The sequence below is a fragment of the Corvus kubaryi genome, unplaced genomic scaffold, assembly GCF_017639235.1.
Source record: "Corvus kubaryi isolate FWS band 111438036 unplaced genomic scaffold, C.kubaryi_AGA036_p1.0 37322, whole genome shotgun sequence".
Classification (NCBI taxonomy): domain Eukaryota; kingdom Metazoa; phylum Chordata; class Aves; order Passeriformes; family Corvidae; genus Corvus; species Corvus kubaryi.
This window is the reverse complement of record NW_024581101.1, coordinates 1,699,816-1,722,735: the sequence shown is the minus strand read 5'-3', so window position 1 is coordinate 1,722,735 and position 22,920 is coordinate 1,699,816. Positions and strand designations below refer to the sequence as shown.

General features: G+C 58.1%; 1 protein-coding gene across 3 annotated transcripts in view; it reads right to left on the bottom strand.

Moving 5' to 3' along the window:
* Positions 1 to 2,645: 2,645 nt before the first annotated feature.
* The window catches only part of STARD8 (StAR related lipid transfer domain containing 8), a 42,588-nt gene continuing 22,313 nt past the window's right edge, over positions 2,646 to 22,920 (bottom strand). For 2 of the 3 annotated variants that reach the window (XM_042029218.1, XM_042029220.1), the window contains 13 exons: positions 12,356 to 12,427; positions 10,937 to 11,018; positions 9,793 to 9,856; positions 8,167 to 9,506; positions 7,352 to 7,525; positions 6,737 to 6,896; positions 6,273 to 6,471; positions 5,931 to 6,141; positions 5,646 to 5,760; positions 5,163 to 5,378; positions 4,725 to 4,942; positions 4,389 to 4,565; positions 2,646 to 4,280 (listed from right to left, as the gene is read on the bottom strand). In XM_042029218.1, coding sequence (XP_041885152.1) covers positions 4,163 to 4,280; positions 4,389 to 4,565; positions 4,725 to 4,942; positions 5,163 to 5,378; positions 5,646 to 5,760; positions 5,931 to 6,141; positions 6,273 to 6,471; positions 6,737 to 6,896; positions 7,352 to 7,525; positions 8,167 to 9,506; positions 9,793 to 9,856; positions 10,937 to 11,018; positions 12,356 to 12,427 — 3,146 coding nt within the window. In that variant the 3' untranslated portion in view covers positions 2,646 to 4,162. Of the gene's footprint in view, positions 4,281 to 4,388; positions 4,566 to 4,724; positions 4,943 to 5,162; positions 5,379 to 5,645; positions 5,761 to 5,930; positions 6,142 to 6,272; positions 6,472 to 6,736; positions 6,897 to 7,351; positions 7,526 to 8,166; positions 9,507 to 9,792; positions 9,857 to 10,936; positions 11,019 to 12,355; positions 12,428 to 20,834; positions 21,160 to 22,920 lie in introns of those variants that run through there. The other variant, XM_042029219.1, reaches the window with a different exon arrangement.

The following is a 22,920-nucleotide window of genomic DNA, read 5'->3' as shown; positions in this document are numbered from 1 at the left end:
TAAAAATGAATGGGTTTGCCCCAAATCTCTGTCAGCAGGGTCAGGCAGTGAGGATGCCTGGATTCCCATCTTGTCCACAACCAGACAATGCCTGTTCCGCAGGGATGCTGAAATCAGAGTGCCTGTTTGTGCGACTGCCAGGCCGGGCAGGTGGCGTGGTCTTTATTTAGAGAGGGGAAAAAAGCGCCAGGGAAGCCAGGCCTGGGTGAGAACTGAGGGATCATCCCAGTGGCAAACACAGCAAAAGGAAAAGCTGGCTTGGTTTGCTCAAAGATAGTGTTATCCCGGTGGGAAGGCGCCTGCGCGGCTGTGCTGGAGCGGGGGATGCCCGGGACATGACTGTGGAGCTCTGCCATGGAGGTCACACCTTTGAAATCCCGGGATATAAATCTATGCCATGAGGTTGCACAAGCCTTCCCCGAGCCCCTCGGGGTCTGTATTGTAACATTTGCTGGGCTGCACAGCCCAGAGGCTGAACCCGTGCGGGGAGGTGTCCAAGAGCCCTACATCATCCCGGGCTTGGGAGGAGACGCAATCCCAGGAGCTGGACAAGGACTGCTGCCAAAGGGTGGGAAATTCTTGGACCACTAACAAAGCTCATGTTGAGAAATACAACCAGAGTGTAAAGATGCTGTGACAGCAGGGAGTGGGTGATTGTACTGGGCACCACTTGTTTCTCCTGGGTTTTATTTCTCTCTCTTCATTAGCATTATAATCATATTTTGTATTAATTGCTAAGCTGTTCTTATCTCAACCCACAGAGTTTCCCTTTTCTTTCCCATTCTCATCCCCACATGGGGGTGGTGGGAGTGAGTGGCTGTGGTGCTGAGCTGCTGGCTGGGCTTAAAACCCCCAATGTGAGTGCAGGAAGAGAAACCAGTTCACTCCTATCCCCTGAGAAAGTTATTCCAGCCCACAGGAAGCCCCCCCAGCATGAAGATACTGCTTTAATCCCCTGGGACAAGAGGGTCTCTCCTGGCTGGGGCTGATTTAGGGCACGGGGAACATTCTGCCTGTGAAGACAGAGAAGTTGCAGAGCTGCAGGGGCCCTGTCCTGGCCCAGGTGTGATACAGAGTGATGTGTATTTGTGAAGGTGCACGCTGGGTGGGTGGGGGCAGCCAGATAGGTGTTGTGTAGGTGGTGGGGGCCAGGTAGACTCCACCAGCCAGGTGCTACCTGTGCACTGAGAGCTGTGGTGGAGCAATCCCTTTAGAGATCCTTCTGCCAGGGCTGAGATAATGGCCTAAGGATCCCAGGGATGGGCAAATGGTCAGGCTGGACAAGCATCACTCCTGTGCTGGGGATGGCCCACAGAGCCAGCTGGAATGGCTGCAGCTTCTCTTTGGAAGGAGAGAATGACCATTAATTTCCCCAGATGCCCATTTTCAAGTACCTGTAATGAAAGACAACTGTGCACGTTCCTCCCCGTAATGGGGCTGTTTGCACTCTCAATACAGTACAGCTTCTACCTGACTGGCTAATAAGGAATGATTTTCTCTCTTTTTATCTCTAATTAAGCCAAACTGAGCCTGGCATTGCTGCTCTGCAGTAATTTCCCAGATGCAGAGGTTTGCTAAGTCATAGGGATTGGTTTTTATAAGGTTTGAAAAGGTAATCTGTAATAATGTGCAGGGAAAAAACATAAATCTCTGTTAATGAAACTTGGAGGATTTCAATAAGAAATTGATTTTAAATGTTAGTCTCTGCAAACAGAAGTTGGAGGAAAACACTTTTGGATTGATCAGCTGGTGGTGCTGAGTGGAGGCGCATTTGGAAGCGTGGCTGGGGTGAGCCCAAAAGCCCTGGGGTGGCTCCAGCCAGCTTTGCAGAGGTTTTAGGGTGTTATTTAGTGTCTGCACCCAGCACAGCATCATGCAGAGGGGTGAGAAACCTCTTCATTCAATCCACTGGGGACTTCGGACCCAGGCATGGGGACATTGTGAGGCAGGACAGGGTTCCCTGTGGGAGGGGGTGTCCCTGAGAGCTCACACCCTTCCATCGGTGGGATGCCTGTGTGGGTCCACAGAGTGCTGCCGCCCTGCTGGGGCCCTGGAAGGTGAAATGCCAGCTTGCCCTCCACCCCAGGATGGGAAGGGTACCCTCTCCAACCCAGTGCTGGAGCCTTGGCCATGGGTGGATTTGGGACGAGCCAGGGCTGCCCCATTGTCTCTGCCCCCATTAGTGCTAAAAGCAAGAGCAGTCTCGCTGCTGCCAATCCCACACTTTAGCCAAGCTCAGAGAGGGATTTCTTCCTCTCCAGGCTTCAATCTTGCAGCCTTCAGCACCATCATCTTCACCTACTCCAGCACATTCTACTCTATTCCCACCACTGCTTCCAAAACAGTGGAGAGAGGCGTCTGCTCCAGGGAATTCACCAGCACAGTTCTGGTGGTTCTTCTTCACCGGCATCACTGATGCTGGATGCTGATCTTCCTCCTCAAGCTGCTCTCCCTGCTGCAGGTGGCAATGCCAGGAGAACCCCAAACCCTGGCAAGGCCCTGAAGCACAGCTGGATATGGGAAATGCTGGGTTTGAGTCTCTTCACCCACGCGGGGGCAGCCCCAAGGCCGCACATTGCTCAGCCCTGGGCTGCTCCAATGCTGGAGAAGCCCTGAGCACAGAGGTTTCCTCATCAGCCAGCAGATCTTGTTAGTAGTTTATTAATTGCACGGATGGGAAGAGCAGCCCCGATCCAAGTCAAACAACTGCTGCAGTTTCATATGATACAAAACAAAAGTCCCTTAAATACAAAATACCCAGCTCTAAGTGAGCATCACCTGGTGCTGAGCTCTGCCACCAGAGTTATATATTAATATTCCACCTGTACAAGTATTTATAGATAGAAAAAAAGAAACACTTTAAAAAAATATCAGGAGAAATTTCACTCCCCCACATGTTAGTTATATTTTTTTATATATATATATATATAAAATACATATATATAAAAACACAGACTAGAGGCTGATTTGTGCTTTTTTTTTTTTTTACCAAAAGACAGACGGACAGTTACGGCCCAACTCACACTGGGGGTCCCCAGCTCATGGGTCGTGTTGCCTCCCAGTTGGAACGATGTCTGGGAATTTGGGTTCCTGCCTGAATGGAGAAACCAGGTCATCTCCTGGGTGCTCACAGCTCTGGTGAACAGTTCCTTCATGAAGGGAAGGAAGAAGGGGTGGAAAGCAGAATGGATGTCTCTGCAGGGAGTAGGTGGGCATGGGCCATGTGTAGCTGCCCAAAGAGGGGCGAATCCCAAACAACTGCCCCTCCTGCCATCCCTCCTCCCTCTCCGGGTATGGCCCTCAACACTGAGGGCAGCACAAAGGAGGAGCTGGTCTGGGGAGTCTCTCCCCACCTCGATGCCTCTTTCCAGGCATTGCCCCTTCCCACTGAGGCGCGGCTGCTCTGGGGCTCCAGCAACGTCCTGCCCCATGCAAGTAACAGGTCGGCTGGTTGAGCAATGGCCTGGGCTTGAAACGTGGTCCATCCACCCCTCCTCCCAGTGACACCCAGTGCAGAGAGAGGGCTTTTAGCCAAGGAAGAGCAAGGCACAGGAGTACAGGGCTGCTTCTTCCATGAATTCAGCACCAATGCTGCAACAGGTTCCATCTGCCCCTCAACAGGGGCTGGCACTTGAGCTGTACCTATGTATCCATAGGCAGCCCCCTCCTCCCAGAACAGCAGCCCCTTCCACTACCACACAGTGACTCCCTGGCTGTCCCCACCGGGTGACACCACACACAATCCCCTCCTCGCTGCCCACCCTCCACTTCCCGACCCCACTCTGCGACCTGCAGACACGGCCCCATTTTCCCCGCTCGCTCCTGCCACCTCACTCCACGCTCCTTTGTCCCTGCCGTTGCTCCTGGCTTGTGTGGGGGGGCCCAGCTCCTGCCACAGGTGCATCCAGGGGTCACCCCATGGCCACCCTTTCCCTCTGCTCCCCCGCTCCTCCTGAGGGACACCACAGCTTCCCTTCTGCGGCCCCACAGCCCCCGGGCCATGGGACAGGACTGCCCAGCCCGAGGTGAAAGGATGTTTATAAATATGTGCCTCTGTCTCCTCCTCCACGGGCACTGCCCATGCCATGCTTCCTGCTGAGAGCCCCAGTCTGGATCCACTGGCAAGTCCATGTCTGACAGGACAGAGCATCTTCCTGGTGCCTCAGATCTTTGTCTCAGGGCCGTTGGGACTCAGGGCTGGGAAAGAGTCTCGTATCCTCACCAGCTCCATGGCACAGAGGTGGCCAAAGACCCTGTTGTACCACTCGGGAGACCGGCCCCTGGAGAAGGGAAGAGGCAGGAGGGGCTGAGTGGGCAGGAGAGACCCTGGCAACATCATGGAGCAGCACATCCTGCTGCTCCATCCCCTCCCCAGAGGGCCCCGTTACCTGAGGTCAGCCCTGCAGATGTGGGTCACCCGGGAGCGGCCCATGGCGCTGGGCTCGATGAGGTACTGGGACGTCAGCACGATGGCCTTGACCCCTCCCTCCACCGGCACCTTGTCGTGCTCCACCGAGAGGGAGCTGAGCAGGCAGGCTCCCCGCGGCAGGTCCGTGCGCCAGCGCCTGCAACAGAGCGGGAGTCACCATGTGCCCACCATGGGGTCCACAGCAGGATCAGACACCGGGGGAGCCCACACAGCCCGGGCTGGAGGAGATGGGGCTGGAGCAGAGGGGATGCACCAAACCGAGCCCAGACCCCCCGCGGGTCCCGGCCGCCCTCACCGGAGCACCATGCAGTCCCTGCGCGGGTGCGGGGCCATGCTGTCCGTCACGTAGTGGTACACCTCCATGTCCTTGTCCAGTGCCTCCACCACCCTGCTCTGCAGCAGGTCCTCGTCCCACAGGTGACGCTCCCGCAGCACCCGGTGCAGCACCGTGGCGGGAGGGGCCTCGACATCTGTGGAGACCTTCCACAGGCGCAGAGGGTGCCCATCCCCGACCTGAGTGGATGAGGTGGGGGTCACACAGACTGTCTGTCCCGCAGGACCCCCAGTGCTAACCCCTGAGCAGCTTCACTGATGGCTCCCACTGCCACAGAGCAGCGCAGTCCCATCTGCTGGCTAGTGAGGGATGGGGTGGGACCTGCTCTGGCTACTGGAGAGGTCACCCCATACACATTTCCCTGCATGTTCTCAAGCCCTTCCACACAGTGGCATTTACCTTTTTGCAGGACAGCTCTGTGTTCAGGGGCCCTGCTGTGCTCAGCCACCCCTTGAATTTCTCTGATGACTCTTTGAGCAGATTCTGGACACTCTGCTCAAAGTAGGAGTGTAAATCCTTGCTCTCCCCCTGGCACACCAAGTCAGCCAGGGGATGGGGATAAGCGTCTGCAGCCATATAGGAGCTGCTCAGCTGCAGCAAGATGTCATGGGAGACCTGCAAGCCAAAAGCACACGGATGTTCAGCAAGGCAGAGGGATCCTGTGGGGACTCTGTGAGTGGTCCTGGACAGACAGAGAACCGTAACTCATTCCCCAGGGAGTGGGGAGGATGGACATACAGCCTGAACCATCTCCTGCCCCAGGAGATGCAGCTGGGCTTGGCCCCAGGCTGATTGGCTGGTAGCAGCTGTCCTCACCTCAGGACTCCAGGAAGGTCACACCTCCCACAGGCAGCGCTGGGCTGGGACACCATTGCCACCCACCTGGAAGAGCTTCTTGCAGTCAGTGATCATATGGGAGAGCCCCTGCGTCGCAGCCATGTTCTCATTGAGGTCCTTCTGGTCCGGTTTCCCCATGGTTCCCCTCTTGTGTATGGCCCTATAGATACATATGCCAGGTAGTGCTGGCACCAGTGGGCACCTCTAGACCCCCATGACTCTCACTGGTGTCACAGAGCAGAGCCAAGAGCACCCCGTGTCTCAGCATTCCCTGCTGGCCCCCTCCCACAGCGGGCAGGGAAGGGGCACTGGAGCTCAGCCAGCCCTTACCTGGGCGATGTGCTTTCCTTCTTGGACACATTGAGGTGGAAGATGGAGGGGGCCAGGCACACAGCCAGGTTCCCAGCCGTCATCTGGTTCTCCTCGGCTGAGGCGATGTCGCTCAGGAAATAGAGCAGGGTCTGCAGCACCTCCCGGTTCTCGTCTGGCATGAGGATGATGGCAGCCTGCACTGCCTGCAGCCGCTGCTCCTTGGACACGACTGTGAGCACGGGGCAGCGTCAGCTGGGCCTCCCCACGGCCACCACCCACCCGCTCCCACCACCTCTGTCCACAGAACGGAGGGACCCCTCCTCCCCGAAGACCTCGAGCTGCCCCCAGCCCGGCCCTTACACTGGTAGATCTGCAGGAAGGTGTCAGTCAGCTTGCTGGTGAAGATGGGCTCGGGCAGGTCGCGGAAGTACTGCTTCAGCAGGTCGGCCACGTCGTACGCTGACTGCCCCGAGTAGTTGACGTTGTCGGGGCTGGTCTCATTCATGTGCCGGAGCGCCTGGATCCGGGACTTCACCCCGGACTTGCGGAAAATGCCAACCTGCCGGGGCAGAGCAGGGGGTGAGCAGGCACAGGCCTGGGTGGGCACCCGTGGGACAGGCAATGACACTCCCTCCCCAAAGTGCTCATCCCTGAACCCAGAGGAGACACTGAGTGAGGGATGGCCAAGGGGACACTGCTGGGTTCCCACAGACAATCCCACCCTCCCACTTCAGCACACACCACAAGAGGTGAACAAAAGGACCCCGAAGGCTATTTTTTTCCCCCCAAATCCCAGTGCTGCTGCCCGGCAGCCACGGCCTCACCTGGTCCAGGCACTGGCTGCGCAAGTAGCGCATGGCCTGCTGGATGCTCTGGGGCAGGGGCTGCCCTGTCCGCTGCACGTTGACAATGGGCGGCACCCCAAAAACCATCTTGTCCCGGTAGTCAGGGACTTTACTCCGCTTCATGAACTTGGGGACAGTCCTGCCGAGTGGGACAAAGAGACATCCATGCAACAATTGGTGCCCTCAGTACCCCCTCACAGGGGGAGCAGGACACTGGGAACACACACATTTCTGCAGTGTTTGCAATACAAGCAAGGCAGCTTCCCAGCAGGAATGGCAGCACTTTTTATTAAGCCAAAATGCTTTGATGCTTGGCTATGAAAATAAACCACTGTCCCACTCTCTTATGTTGCTGCAGCACTTTTAATGCCCCACGGACACCTGCAGCCCCCCCAGTGGCAGATGATGCCAGGAGCCCCCCTGGATGCCCAGATGATGCCAGGAGCCTGGGGCTCAGCCCTGGCTCACACTTGCCAGAGCAGAAAGCCCTTGGTTTGGCTTTTCCCCTCCACACCCCGAAGCTGCCCCAGGCAAGGGGCACAGCACGAGCTGCAGCCTGTGGGCCCCGTCCTGGTCCCCCTTGCCCCAGCTCACCACGTCCAGGCCTGCTTGTGGGGCACGGAGTACTTCTCCATAATGGCAGTGAGCCGGAGCAGGGAGCACTTCTGGAGCAGGTTGAGCTGGGCCGATGACTGGCGGTTGATTTCCAGCGAGGCCGAGTTCAGGCTGGGCCGGTGTGAGTTCTGGAAGCTGTGCCAACGCAGCTTTCTGGGGACACACAGGACATTCCCAGCTAAGGAAACCCCCACTGCTCTCTATTCCTTCATGGTTACTGCCACGTCACCCTCCAGCACCAGCCAAACTGGGTGAGGAAAGCCACAGAACTCGGCAGCAGCCGTAGCTCTCCTGGGTAAAGCCCCAGGGAACACTGGTACAGGGGTAGGCACGTGCCTCCTGCGTTTACGCTTGTTATTAGTTAATGAAAAACCTTTGAATCACGGGTCTGTGCAGGCAGACAGGACCGGCAGCGGTGTCCCTGCTGGAAGCGCTGGCAGCGGTAGCAGTGGTGTCCTGCGGCCACCAGAGCGCACCAGCGCCCCGCGCTGCGCTCCCCTGCCCGCACCGTGCGGCTCCAGCAGCATTCCCCCGCTCCGCCCACTTCTGCCTCCCGGGAAGGGACGATCGTCCAGGCCCCCGAGGACGGGATCCGGCGCTGCTCCCCACACCCATGGGCTGTGCACCCCTCCCTGCTGCAGCAGCCCCGTCCCTGGGAGTGTTCACGGCCAGGCTGGACGGGGCTTGGAGCAATCTGGTCTAGTGGCAAGTGTCCCTGTCCACAGCAGGGGGCGTGGAACGAGATGGTCTCGATGTTCCTTTCCCACCCAAACCATCTTGGGATTCTCTGATACCTGCAGGGTCTTGTGAGTGATGCTCCCACCCCCGAATCTCGGCGCTCCCGTGTCTCAATCTCTTCAGCCTCGTTGAGGGAGTTCCCGGTGCTATCAAAGTCACTGGCAGAGGTGCCAACATCCGACATGGACTGTTCTTCGAAATGCAGGTTGGAGGGTTCCCCTCCCGAGTCCGACTCCTCCTCATCCTCCTCTTCTTCGCCCCCCTCCTCCCCATCCAGGCCAGAGGAGATGGCTTTACACCAGAGTTCCACCTTCTGCTGCAGCCCCCACATGTGCTGCAGGATGTCGTCGAGGTTCTCGAAGGTGACCTCCCCGTCCTTGCAGAAATCCTCGCTGCTGCCGAACTCCGGCACGTTGTCGTAGACGCTGACGCGGCTGCCCAGGGAGCTGCAGGAGCCGCGGCGCCGGCAGGCAAAGCCCCTCGGGGAGGACGAGCCCTCCACGCTGCTGCTGCTGCCGCCCTCGCCCAGCCCCACAGCCGCGCTCCCTGCGTTCCAGTGGGCCAGGGAGCTGCCGCCCAGGGGACACAAGCTCTCGATGGAGAGGGATTTGGGGAAGGTGCCGGGCTTGTGGTCACAGGGGATATAGACCAGGCAATCGCCATGGCGAGCCCGGCGCTGGCACTCGGCAGCAGTGGCCGTGTCGTAGTCCTCCAGGTAGACTCCGCTGCGTTTGGGGTCAGAGCTCCCCTTGGTGCCCGCGGGGCCGAGCAGGCGGTTAGTCCTGTACGATACTGAGAAGAAGTGTTTTTTGCTGTGGAAAGAGGCAGGTATCCCTCTTTTAGAGGAGTTGGTCTTGGTGGCTGCAAGGTCCCCATTACTCTGCAGGGAGCCCCATCCCGGTGGGAGAGTGGCGCTGCTGTGTGGAGCCACCCTCCTGTCTGGGCTGGGTCTCTGCTTGTCCTTCCTCCGCAGGGACTCAATCCGCTTCAGGAAGCTGCGAGACCGTCGCTTCTTCAGCTTCTCCTTAGAGCCCCCTCCCTGCCCCGAGGGCTGCTCCTGCGCAGAACCCTCGCTCCGGCTGCAGCTGGAGGCGTTGACAGTGGCACGGAGGGGGGACGGGGGCTCGGACGGCGTGGCCGCAGTGCCTAGTGTGCCGCCCGTGCCACCCACGCTGCCCACGCTGCCCGTGCTGTGCAGGGACGTGGCCTCGGGGTTGGTGCTGAGGTCCGTGAGGACACTCTCACGGCTGGACACCGGGTGCATGGTGCAGCTCAGGGCCTCTGAGCCCTGGGACAGGACATCAGCGGACCCCACCCGGGACCATCTTTTGCTGTCCCTCTGGAATGCCCACCGGTTGCTGATGGCACACTGGTCTTCCTCCTCAGAGTCTTCATTCTGTGGGCAGTTGAGAATAGGGGATGATCAGTTGGCTGGAGCCAAGGAGGGTCAGCACATCCCCACACCTCAGAGGGGCACAGCCACCAGCACGGCGCCAGGTGGGGAGGAGAGCAGCGTGTTCACTCCCTTTAACCAGCTCGGGACCCCTTTGGCAGCAGAGGCCTCCAGGAGCCACTCTGTGCCCAGGGCAGTCCCGCAGCTCACCAGGACACTGCCCTGCCATCGAGCACATGATCCCCTGCACCCCTCAGCCCCTCACCTGCCTCAAGCATCCGGGACTTACCTGTTTACGCTGAAAGTGAACATCCAGCTTCATGGAGGCACAAGTGTTCAGGGTCATCAGCCTCCTGCAAGAAACAGAGCGGCTTTACCCTGGTCCCAGCCCCTGTCCCAGCCCTGCTGCGGACACAGGGATGGCTTTGGCTTCTTTTAATTTTCCTGCCTCAGAGCCTTGGCTGTGCCTGTCACCTGTCACTCGCTCCACGGGTCAGAGGGACACCCGACCAACAAGGGGACAATGCCAGCAGATGGTATCCCAAGCCAGGCCATGCCCATGCCAGCTGCTGGGGCCACTGGTTCTGCAAGTGGGCAGGGGTGACCTGCTCCAGATTATTAAAGCAAAATCACCTCAGAAACTCCTGCACCCCAGACAGGGAATGACTAAAGGACCTGAAAGTTCAGAGAGGGAGGGACAGGCGGAGATTTCCCATCACCTCCTGCCTCACTGCACCCAGGAAACGGCGCGGGGATCCCCTCCTGCCCAGCACAGCAGCCTCTCTGCCGGGAAATAAGAAACAGACCTTGTTCCCACCTCTTCTCTGTTCTAGTGGGAGGGACAGCGCTGAAGCGCAGGGACACGGCTGTGATGACGTGTCCCGAGAGCTAAGGCAGGGCTGAGTCACCCTCAGCAGCACTGAGTGACACACGGCCCGTCCAGACAGACCATCCGGTCAGCGGCCTGCTTTGGGTGCCAGCTCTGGCTGCCCGAGTCCCCCACACGCTGCTCCCTGCACACCACTCCAGGCAGCTCCCGCGGCTGCTCCCAGACTGCAGCTGCAGCAGCGCCGTGCCCAGGTGGAAACGCCCGGCCGGGCTGCGTTGCCCGGTACCGGGATGACCAGCGTCACACGGAGCATAAAAACCTGTTGTTTCCCTGGAACCACCCAACACCAGCAACGCTCCCTGATCTGAACGACGGAGTTCTCACTGCAGAGGGAGCCAAAGCGCTGGAACGGGCTCTGAGCCCAGCCAGGGTGCAAGGCAGGCACCCCACTGAGCCCACCACTCCATCAGGCACCCACTCTGCAGTGCCCACTGCCCCATCAGGCACCCCGCAGTACCCACTGCCCCATCAGCCTGGACAGCTGCCCTTGTCTGTGGCACATCCCCGTGCTGATTCCATGTGCAAGGGGGCAAGGGAGTGTTACCTGCACAGGGATTTGAGGGAATCCTGGTCCAGGAAGCTGTGGTCCTTCTTCACAGCACTGATGTCAAGAGGGAATGATGACTCTGGGAAGGAAAGTGACATCAGTGGCAGATCCCGAGCCAGCTGCTCCATCAGAGACAAAGGGCAGCAGCGGGCATGGGAAGAGGAGGAGAAACCCAAGTGGCTGGAGAAGACCTGGAGGTGGTGCATGCCCAGGGTCCCTGGGCACAGCTATTTCTAGGTATGATATGGTGCCTGAGGGCCTCCATTCAGTTCCCTGCTCATGCCTGTGCACTCAGGGACAGCTCTGCTGGGATCGTGCATGTGGGACCTGGACCCTCCACCCCAAGGGTCTCAATCCATCTGTTCATGAAGCCATGGAGTGTTATCACCACAGGAAGGGAAACAGAGGGAAACACTTGGAGGATGTGGGAAGTTCTGTAAAGAGAGGCTGGAGAAGGGTTGGTTCATTCCTGGTCTCCAGCACCAGCACCGCTCCTCGCTGCCCAGCTGTGAGCACTGTCTGGGGCCAGCACCTGGGGCTGGGTATCCCGGCAGGAACCCAGCCTGTCCTTGCACGTGGGGCCTGCCTCCCAAAATAGGCACTGGCAGCAAACATGCTGCTCATAAAGGCATCACCGGGGGGCTGGTGCTGCGGGGGGCGGGGGAAATGCCCAGCCGAACAATGGCCGTGGCTGCGGCCGCCGGAGCCCCGCTTCCCGCTATTGTCCAGCCAGACGGGGCCGGCTGCAGCCACCGCTCCTCGCACCGGCCCCGGCCGGGATCAGGATCCCAGCACGGCTTCCAAGTAAACACAGCTGAGCCTCAGGCAAGAGCCACCGCCACAGCCACCTTGCCACTGCCCTGGGCGCCTGGCACAGGAGCTGGGAGTAGGAACGCCGGCTGGGTAATACCCATGCCCCGTGACCGGGGAGGCGCAGGGACATGGTCTGCTCCAGGCAGGGCTCGCTGAGTGCTCAGGAAGGGCAGGCTGGAGCAGGGCAGGGGTTGTGGGAATGGGGAGGGATGGAAGGAGAGAGAACACACTTGCTCTCCACATTACCTACACTGGCTGCCCCTACGCTCCCACCCACGGGAAACACTCCCTCAACCTCTTCAGAGCTGATGGCTCTCCAAAGCCTGGCTGCCCTTGGCCGAAGCAGCCGCCCCAGGATTCCTCAGAGCCCTGCCTGAAGGGGAAAAGTTCAGGAATGCAGGGAAGTTAACTGGCTGGTTCTCCAGGCCATGGCCAAGGGCTCAAAGTGTTACACACACTCATATAATCAAGTGAACAATCCCCTCTGTTCCCTCCTCTCCCTGGAGCTGTGGGCGCTGTCCCTGCAGCCCCGCTTGGAATCTGGATGAGATACAGGCTCTGAGCAGGTACAGAGCAGGGTCAGAGGCAGGAGGCAGCTCTCACCTTCGTACAGCTGGGCATACTGGGGGAATCCCGCTGCCCGTAGCCAGTCACACGCTTTCTTGGCTTCAATTTCTGGAAGAAAGCAAAGAACCAGCCTGAGCATCCCACTAGCAGCAGCAACACCTCCAGAATGCAGCCCACTCCCCCCAGAGCCCTGACACCGAGCCCATGTTCCATGTGCACAGAGCAGAGGAGATGCATGGCTGCAGAGCTGGGGGTCCCACCAGCAGCAGGGTCCTGGGCAGACACAGCTCAGCTGCAGCTCTCTGCCAGGACCGGGCAAAGAGCAGGAGGTGACAGTGATGCCACCTGAATGACAGGGCCACAAGACACAGTTTTAACCTTCTGATGAAACATTTTGTTTCTGAACCCACCAAACCAAACACAGTTCTTGGCCAGGCAGGAGAGGAAGATCTTTCTTTGTAATCATGAGTTCAGAGCTCATCAAAGCTCGGGGCTGATCACTTCTGCAAACATCCCCTAGAAAAGTGTGCCAAAGGAGCCCTTCCTCCCCACCTCCTTCCCACCACCCAGCCCTTCCCACCTCTTCTTCAAGCTGGTGTTCATCCCAGTGGGCACCAAACCCCTGATGGGGTTCCTCACCCCTCACCCAGATGGTTCCCACCCCTCACTCAGGGATCAGCCTCACCCAAATGAGCCCATTCAGCAGCCAGCAGTATTTCCCGGGAAATTCCTCCAATTTAGAGAACTTGAGGGAAAGCAGCCCAGAGCTCCCACAGCCACAGCAAGTCATTGCCAAGTGTGAGCACCCATTGGCCCCATGACGTTTCTACTGCTGAGGGTGACAACATTTGACCTCAAGGGCAGAAAATCCCTTGGCAGCCTCAGGGTCTGGCCTGTCTCTCCTGGAGGCACCACCCAGCACAGAGTGGGCTGAGGCCAGACCCACCCAGCACTGGAATACCCCGATTCCATCCCCATCTGCCCACTGCCTCGGCCCAGAGCTCTGGCTACAGTTTGCATTCCCAATTCCAAGCTTACAGCAGTGAAAAAAAAAGCTCCAAATAAGCAGCTCAATTCAGGACAGGACCAAGCCAAAACCCTGGACCCAAATACTTGGCAAGTTTTGGGAAGAAGTTTTGGAATGAGCATCTGGATCTGGGTCCAAACCTCACAGCTGTCATTAGCCATACCATGAGTCCTGCCAAAACCCAGGGCTGACCCCTTCTGCCCCCAACAGGGCTCAGACCCAGCAATCCCAGTGGAGAACTCAACCCTGGAGCTATCCCGGGCCAGCTGGTCCACGTGGAGCACCACATCCCTCCCAAAGAACCCGACACCCCGTGGGCAGGGCACCCCATGGCTGCATCTGTCCAGCAGGAGGGCACCAAGACTGGTGGTCCCTGGGAATGCTCTTTGGCCATGCCAGCTCTGGCAGCAGATCCCTCCCACACTCCTGGGGTGGACAGGACCCAGGGACAGGCATTTCCCACAGCCCCTGCCAACGGACCTGCCAGTTCCCGCTCCTGCTCAACTCTGCTCCCCCTTCTCTCCCAATGGAAATTCCATGGGGCCAATCCCAGCCAGCGACTGCAGCTCTGTGTGCCCCCAGCCATGAGCAAAACCACCAACCTCCCACCTGTGCCATGGATCCTGCCCCAGGGACGGGTCTGGCAGAGGGCAGCAGGAGCAGGGCCGTGGCAGCGCTTACCCCTGCCCGCAGCAGGGCTCAGCTGGTGCCAGAGCATGGCTGGGCACCGACTGGGGCCACACCGGAGCCCGGTGACACCCAGCGTGGCCACAGCCGCCCCGTCAGGCCGGGAGCAGCCAGGGCAGGGCTGCAGCAGGATGCTCTGCGCGGGACTGGGCTCGGCCACCGCTCATCCTGGTGGAAACGCGGAGTCAGAGCACGACATTTCCTTCCCTCTGCCGCCTCCCCCACGCAGGGGCTGGCTGGGGGCCAGGGCCCCGAGCCTCTGCCTCTCCTCAGCTCTTTGGGAGCCAGGTTCCCGCTGTGGCAAGTCCTGCATCCCCCCAGAGCCCCTCAAACAGGGAGAAGGCCCCTAGAGCAGGGGGGGCTTTGACAGCCCAAGCTGACCCCTTCTCACGTAGAAGTGCTGTCACAGAAAAGGTTTCCAAGTGTCCTGTCCCAGAGGGAGTCAGCAGCCAGCTTCCTCCTCTTCCTGCCCTTCCCATGGACATGCTTTCCCAGGGAAGTGCAGGAAAGGCCGGGCAGGCAAACACTCCTGCCGTGGGGCATGGCTGGACGCTGGGCACAGGGTCACCCATGCCAGCCGTGTTCCCAGCCCTCCCTGTCACCTCGCAGGAACCTCACAGGCAGGGCAGGGGGATGGGACCTGAGGCCAGCACACATCCCTGGCTGCAGCCTCCACTGGGAATCCAGCCTGACCCCAGGGATTGCTGCCCAGAGACCCTTCACCTCCCACCCAGCTCAGCCCGAGCCCCAGGCAGCAGCAACAGAGATGGGTTTCCAACATCTCCAGGATTCTCTGATGTCTAATACAGACTCACCAAACACTACACCCACCCTCAGCAGGGCACAAAGAGGATCTCCTTGCCTCCACTGGTCAGAAGATAACTTCCAGGAGCATATAGCAACTCAGTATCTTTGAGATCTGCAGTTTAAATGGTGCAGAAATCATCCCATTCAGCTGCATAGCGGGAGGTGCAGGTACAGGGGACCGGCAGAGTCCATGCATCCCTGAGAAACAAGGGGATAAATCCCACCAGCTTCCTGACTGCAGGCAGGGAAGGCAGACCAGCAGCCCCATTATGTTTCATATTCCAGAGGAAGCTCTCCGTGGGAGATGAGTCCTCAGCAAACACCTGGACATCCCCTCAGGGGAAACCAGCACCAACACCCTCAGTGGAAAAAGCTCCCAATGGTGCACAACCCACCAGAGAACCCCCCCAGCAAAGCCTCTGCCCTTGTCTAGCAGCTGTTGAGGCTGGATGGTATTTCCCAAGGAAAGGCATCCACAGCTGCTCTCCCATCCCCTGCACCCAGCAAGGGGCAGGGACTGTAACCCAAGTGCCACCATGGTCCATCAGACACGCCCCAAGCCTGGGCGCCCCCAGCCAGGGAACCCTGACCCCCCAACGCCCCCAGCACGGGGTGGAAATCAAAAACGAAGGAAGAGAAGAGGCTCCCATTGTGCCAGGAAAAAAGGATGAAAACTAACACTGAAGTGGAAAAAAAAGGACAAAATTCCCCAATCCCCTTCCTGCAGTCACTGCGCTGTGGCATCTCCCTGGTGCAGCCCACTGGTAGCTCCAGCAGGAATGGCTCGTGGCTGTGGGGTGTCTGGAGCCTGACAGCTCTCTCTCCAGTGATTTTGGGGCTCCATCCACCCCACCCTGGCCTGGAACAGGCATGGACAAGGAAAAGCCTGGGACATTCCATAAAAGCTCTAAAATTAGCAACCTGGAACACCAGAGGCCAGCAGAATTCCAGGCAGGAAAGTCACTTCCCAGAACCCCAGCTCTGCACTTTCACTTCAACAATCAAAACTAAGAAGGAGAAGTCCCAGGCCAGGCTCCCAGCTTCCCACAGCAAGGTTCCAAATCCCCATAAAACATCCCACACAGCCAATTAGTGTGCGAGGAGAAAACCCCGCCACAAAATTGCTTGCACGTTACCTCATGGAAAGCTGGAAGCAGCTGCCTGGCACTGCAGGGGAAGCTTCAACCCCAGCACCAGGGGGAGAAAATTGCTTTTTTTTCCTTTCATTTTGGTGTGATTTCTTTCCATCCTGCCTGAAAATAAAACTGCCTACAACAGGGACTTTACTTCCTGGCTGTAAGCAGAACTTCCTTGCTGGCTTTTCACAGGAACGACAGAAAGTCCCAACACCTCTCCTGAGCCAGGGGGATGTGCCTTCACTGCTTGAGAACAGGAGCTGAGGCAGGTGTGCCATGGGAAAGGTGTATCCTACTGATGCCGAAGGTACCGGCCTCGGCATGGCCAGGGACAGAGGGATTGACTCTGCCTGAAGAAATCAGAGCTGCCTCCCTGAACGGGACATCACTCCCACAGCAGCCAAGGGCCAATCCCAGACCCTCCCAGTGGGCTTTGGAGGAAGCCTCCACGCTGCCCTCCTGGCACTGGGCACAGCTGGGACTCACTGCCCACCCAGCTGGGCTCTTGGGGCAGGAGGCACGTGGAGCCCCACACAGCCAGGGGCATCTCCCAGCCACGGGCACCTCCTGCTTCCAGCTCCCAGCTCCACTCAGCAAAGTGCAGAGGTTCTGGAGCTGCCAGCACAGACATGGACAGGGCACACGGACAGGAATGAGGAATGCTGTTGGATGTTGTCCCAGACATGGTGTGTTTCCATAATTAACCTTCACACAGTAAACAGGTCTCATAAGCTTTGGGAACTGCTCCTTGCTATGTCAGCTACCAGGAATTGCTCAAATGCCTCCTTCACCTCCAGCCCTGAAATGTCTGAGGGCATCGCTCCCTGGGGATGGCACCTGGCAGGGGGATGGCACCTCTGCCACCCCACTCCTGTCCCAGACAGCTGCTGTGTGGTGCACAACACAAGGGACATCCAGGGGTAAATATGATCCTGGAGGTTGCATGGGAATTGCTGGGTGATGTCTGTTCTCCCAGACAGGAACCCCTCTGGCCCCCACGGGGCAGGGAGACTGTAGCTGTTGGATGTCTGGATCAGATCTGGATCATAATCCATGCCGGGTGGGCACAGAGACCCCCAACAGCACTGTCATAGCCCCCCAGAGCACTCCCCAGTGCCTTATCTCTGCCCCGCTCATCCCTCAGCTGGGCTCCAGGGCTGTGTGTGACCGCCCTTATCAGCTGGATGTGGCAGCTCTTGTTTCCTCCCCTCAAACGAGCCCAACAGCAGCCTCAGGTCTGGTTTATTCTGTTCTAAAAGCTCAGCCAGCCCTCTGCACGCACAGTGTGCAGAGCTTTGTGCTGCACAATGCAGGAACGTGGCCACCAGGAAACCCAGGTGATGCTGCCCAGCCAAAAGCAGCTCCTGCCCTCGCAGGCTGGCACCTGGGAGAGGAGCTGGGCCCAATCTGCACAGGGAACACCTCTGCTTCTACAAGCATCCCTCAGAACAACTTAAATTCAGGTTTGCAGCCGGTGCTGTCTTTAATAAAGATGAGAAGGAAGCACTGAAGCAGACAGGTTAGCCACAAACAAATGAGGCTTAGGATCCTCATTGGAATCATGGAATGGTTTAAGCTGGGAAAGCCATCTCAGATCGAGTCCAGCACTGCCAAGGCCACCACTAACCCAAGTTCTTTCTTCACACCAACACATCTTCACAGACCCCACAGGGCAGGGTTGAACAGGGGACAGCCACGCTCAGGGGCATGGGATGCACCAGGAGGGAAGGATCCAGAGGGTCTGGGACATGCTGTCCGATGGACATTGGCAGCAGGACACAGTGGGGTGGCAGAGCCCAAGTCAGCGTCCCCTGGCACTACTGTGATGGCTACAGGAGTGTCCTACAGCATATTTATTACAGGTTCCTGCTCCCCCAGGCAGCCCCTCAGAGTCCTGGAGCCCCTTTGGCCTATAGGACACCTCCTCCCAGCAGCTCCAGAGCACATGGGAGCAGGAGCACTGCAGCAGCTCAGGGGTTACACATCCCACTGCTTGGGCTGCAGCTGCAGAGCAGATGTCTGGGGGGAACAAGGGATGGAAAGAGAGAGGAACAGAAACAAAGGGCCAGGAAGGTGAGGACCCTGATCCATCCTTGACTCCCCCACCTGCATTTCTGCAGCTGCTCTGACCCTGGAGGAGCAACAGAGAGGGCAGGACCGTCCCACTGTGCCAGGAGCACACAGCAGCAGACCCCCATGCCTGAGCGGAAGTCCAGCAGGAACCTGGGGTTCCAACTCTGAAAAGGCAACGGTAAAGCAAGCTCAGAGCAGAGAGAGTCTCTGGCTCCAGCCCACCCTGTGCACAACCCCAAGAAGATCTGTCAGTGCCAGCACAGCTACCTCTGTCAGATCTAGGTTTGGGGTGAAGTTCCTGCCTTCTCTTTGGTGTTTGCTGAACCCAGAAAGAGAAATCCAGAAGAGAATCCCAGAATAGTTTGGGTTGGAAGGGACCTTAGAGATCATCTCATTCTGGTCCTCTGCCAGACACCTTCCACTAGCCCAGGTTGCTCCAAGCCCCGTCCAACCTGGCCTTGGACACTTCCAGGCATGAGACATCCACAAGGAGCAAGATGAAAACAGCTACTCAGATACTGAAGAAAGTTAATCCATCTTGCCCATCCTGCAGTCCACCCTTTCTAAAAATTGCACTGTTTTCCTGCTGACCATCCCATGGATCTCACACGCACTTTGTTTGGACAAGTGGACGCCGTCGCTCCAAGGGCAGGCAGCGGTGCCAGAGCTTCAGCAGCACCAGGCACAGCATCCATCATCCACCACAGGTGCCAGCCAGGCTGCACCTCCCCATGAAGAGTGATCACATTTCACATTTCTTTACAAGGACAACACCAAAAGTCCAGTTTTCACCACCTGGAAGAGCATTAAAGCCAGCATGGACTGAGGTCAGCGTCCGGAGTACTGCACGCTGGTGCTGCTCGCGGCACAGCACTCTCACCCCAGGCTGCACGAGACCCAACACCAGCCACTACTAAAGGCCAAGGAAGGCCAAGTCAAAGGGAAACACCAACAGCTCTGCTAAAAAAACAGAACCAGCAGCAGCTCTGGCTCTGCAGGGAGCTCTCAGCTCCAATCACCCGTTGGAGCATTTGCATCTCCCATGGATGTGACCTGCTGCAGCTGCTCTCCTGCTTCCCATGCCGAGGAACGACCCCCAGCTCCCACTGCTAAATCCAGGCTCTAAAAAACAGTCCCTTAATACACGAGGGAATTCCCTCCTACTTTTTTGCATTTATTTAGCATAAACACATGTGTTACCAGAGGAACCCCTGGAGCAGAATTCCCCTGTGGTCTTGCTGCAGCTTTTTCCATGTTGTACAGAATCACAAACCCACCCCATTCCTGGCTGAAGAATGCTCAGGCTCCAGCAGCTTTGGTGGGAGCCCTACACGCCCCCACGGAGAGGGAGCCCAAACCATGGCTGTCACACCCAGATGGTGGCCACTGCCACAGCCCTGGCATGGGCACAAGCCCTCACAGGAGGGAACAGGCACTGAACTCGCAGCAGAGGCACAAAGGGTTACTTTAGGGCTCTCTTCTTCCCTTCTTAAAGGCTGCAATACAAAAATAACCCCAAATCAAGGATTTCCCAGCTCTGCACAAAATCCTGCCTCCTTCCCCACCAGCCTCAGCTTTGGTTTATCGATCGGTCCCTGCCACCCAGGGGAAGTACAGGTGCCTGCATGTGCTCCTTGCTAAACTCCCGAAATCCCATCCCACATCAGAAAGATCTGCCAAATTCAGGAGTTTAACCCCAAGGAGTCCTGGATGTGCAGCTGAGCACAAGGCCCCCCCTCAGCCCGTGGGAGGTGCAGGCACAGAAGCCCCGTCCGTGCAGGGACCCCTCCGGGCACAGCCACAGATGGAGGCATAACCCAGACTCCGAGTTTCAAAACGCAGCCAAGGGACATTTCTCGGGGGGACGCAGGTCTGTGTGCACCGCGGCAGGGCTGTCACCAGCTCACAGGTCTCTCCCATCGGGACCCCCTTCTGCAGCACCCCACACCCACCGGCCCCACTCGGGCATCGCTCACCGCAGCTCCGGGGGCATTTCCACCCCCACCCCACAGCTCCAAATCCCACTCCCTTCTCTTTCCTCCTCTCCTCCTTCTGAAAACTGCCCTGGTATCAGTGAATTGCTGTCAGCAGGTGCTGCCACATCCCAGAGCACGGCTGGCACCAGCACCATCGCACCCGTGGCCATGCCGGCTGCCGCCCTCACTGCCTGGCAGGAGCGGGATTTTGGCTCGGGTTCAGGAAACAATCGGAGATCAGGAGGAGCTGGCACGCGGCGCTCCCCGCGCTCCCACCGGCCTGGCTGGCTCTGGCAGAAATAAACCCAAATATTGCCAGGGCTGCAGGTCTCTTCAGCGGGGAGCAGAGCGGGGAAGGAGAAGCCCCAGGCGCAGTGACTGAGACCAGCCCGTGCTCTGCCACTGCCATCGCCCCTCTCATCCCTGCCCCGCTCAGCCGCATCCCCGGTGCCAGCGCCGTGTCCCGCCGGGGCACAGGGCTCCCTGCACACCCCGCTGCCGCCCCGCTCCGGGCACACGCTCCCGCAGGGCAGTAGCTGCAGAGCACTCCAGGGGAAAAAAGGTGAAGGAAATTCTGGTTTTCAAGAAAAGATTAAAAAACCCCCCAACAACTTAACAAGAACTCAAGCGACACCTCTGAACCCTGCACTCGCCCCCGTGTAAAAGCCCTGCTGCACAGGAAACGCTGCTTACAAGAAATTTCTAACAAGAAAAAAGGTAATTTTACAGCTTTTCCCACCTCCCCCGAGAGCGTTTGCTGACTGGAGCATCCCAATCCAAACACAAAGCTGGGACACGAGCAGACTCACCATGGCAGGAGCTGTTAATCCCGGCTTTGTTCATTGGAAACCGTGGATTAAATGCAGAAAAAAGTATCAGCATGACCTCCAGCCTCCTTCATGCCGTCCTCGGCCACCCGGCACTGTCCACTGGCGGCAAGAGACCTTCCCACAGGCACTCCATGGCAGGGCTGTGCCGAGCCGAGCCGAGCCGACGTGTCCCGGGCAAACAGGACATCCCGGCCCCGCAGGGCTGAGCGCCGCGGCGGGGGTGGGAGCAGCGGGGAGGGCTCCATCCGGTACCGCTCCCAGCCCCGCTACAGCACGGGCAGCCGGGGCTGTCCTGCCCAGCGCGGGACCCCGGCCCAGCCAGGAGAGCTGCGGCTTCCCATTCCACCGCAGAAATGAGGGCTGACAGCCAAGTGTCCCGCAGGGCGGCACCGTGTCGGCTCCAGGGAGCGGGGCCGGTGGGGAGTTTGACACTGTCCGGCAGTACACCGGGAGGGAGGAGAGGGATGGACACCCCAAAACCCCCTCTCATCATCAGACGCCAACCACTCAAACCACTGGCTGTGAGCCCCAGCTGAGGCTCCTCTCGGGCCGCTGTTGGCAAACAGCAGGAGCTGTTGCCAGTGTGCAAGGGATGGGAAAACTGACAGCCAAGGCTGAGCCATCATAAATTTCCCAGTCCCTCAAGATACCAAAAAAGAATAAAAGCTCAAAGAGATGGCTCAGGGACAAGAACAGGAGGAGTGCCTGCAATCTGAGATATCCAGACTAAATCACCCAATTCCCTACAAATTTCTGGTTTGTGCTGAGCCCAGTGTGCTCCACCTGCCCTGGGAATGCTTCTTCCCCAAGCAGCAGGACTCGGCTCACATCTCAGCCCAAAGCAGAGGGGTCAGCACAGTCTAAGCAAGAAGCTGTGGTTGACACAGGATTAGTGTCCACAGTGAAAACCACATTCCCTGTGCCTGCCCTTCCCAAGCCGGTGCTTTGGCACAAATCATTCCCAGAATGAGCTGTGAGATCCCTGCAGCTGAGCATTGTCTCACCTTGCTTCTGATTCCCAGTCTCTCATCCCTATCCAGGGATACGACATTGGAAAACATCCTGCCTGCCCTCAGCTCACACCTCGCAGGTCAGATCCTGCAGACCCAGGCCCCAGGGGGGACCCAAGCCCGTCAGACCTCGCTGTCCTGACAAGGCTGTGGCAGCAATGGAAGTTCAGGCCCACTATCACCCCAAAAACATGGGGGGCAGTGAAACCTGCAGACGGGGGGAAACACAGAAGGGACATCAGGCTTAGGGAGGTCACTGAGTCAAACAGGAGCACATGGTCCACCTCGTTCTTTTTTGCCCTTTCTCCCAACTGGAAGGAGACATTGTTGGGGCTGGAGTTGAAACTCAAGGCTGCCCGTGCTTTACGGAGCTAACAGGAGATGCCAGGACAGCAGGATATCGACATTTTGAAGAAGTCTTAAAGGACGTCACAGTTTTTCAGAGACAAAGGAATATTTTAAAAAAATACAGGAGTCTCCTTGCCAGGAATGTGGGGAAAGTCAGGGAATATTATAAAACAGGATGCAAATCTGGCCTCAAGCAATATTAGATGCTCTTGCTCTGGCCTGACAGTCAAGATGCTGAATCCCAATGGAAGACCAATCATGGGAATGGCAGCCAGCTTACATGGTCCCATCTGTCTGCCTCCCACTGGAGAATCCAGCACAGCCAGGTCTGCCTGTGTCCTTTCCCACAGCCAAACCCACCCTGCACCCGGGCAGAGACCAAAATGGGGCCCTTTACGTAAAAAACAGCATTTCTGAGGAGCCAAGGCAAGCACAGCCTTGAGGGACACAGCTGACAGCCATGGATCGGGAAGGATCCAAGAATGCATGAAGGGATCTGGGCTGCTCCGTGGCCAAAAGACAGTCCCAAATCCAAGACCTTTGCTGTAAGACAGGTGAAACACTTCCCAGAGATGGTTCAAACAACTCTTCCTCAGTCTGGTTAATTAAGCAAGCACTTCCCGGCCTTCCAAGGGATTTACAGGCACAGGAGCTCACAACCCTGGCACCGCTATTCCGGCTCATGGGAAGTTATGACGCCGAACACA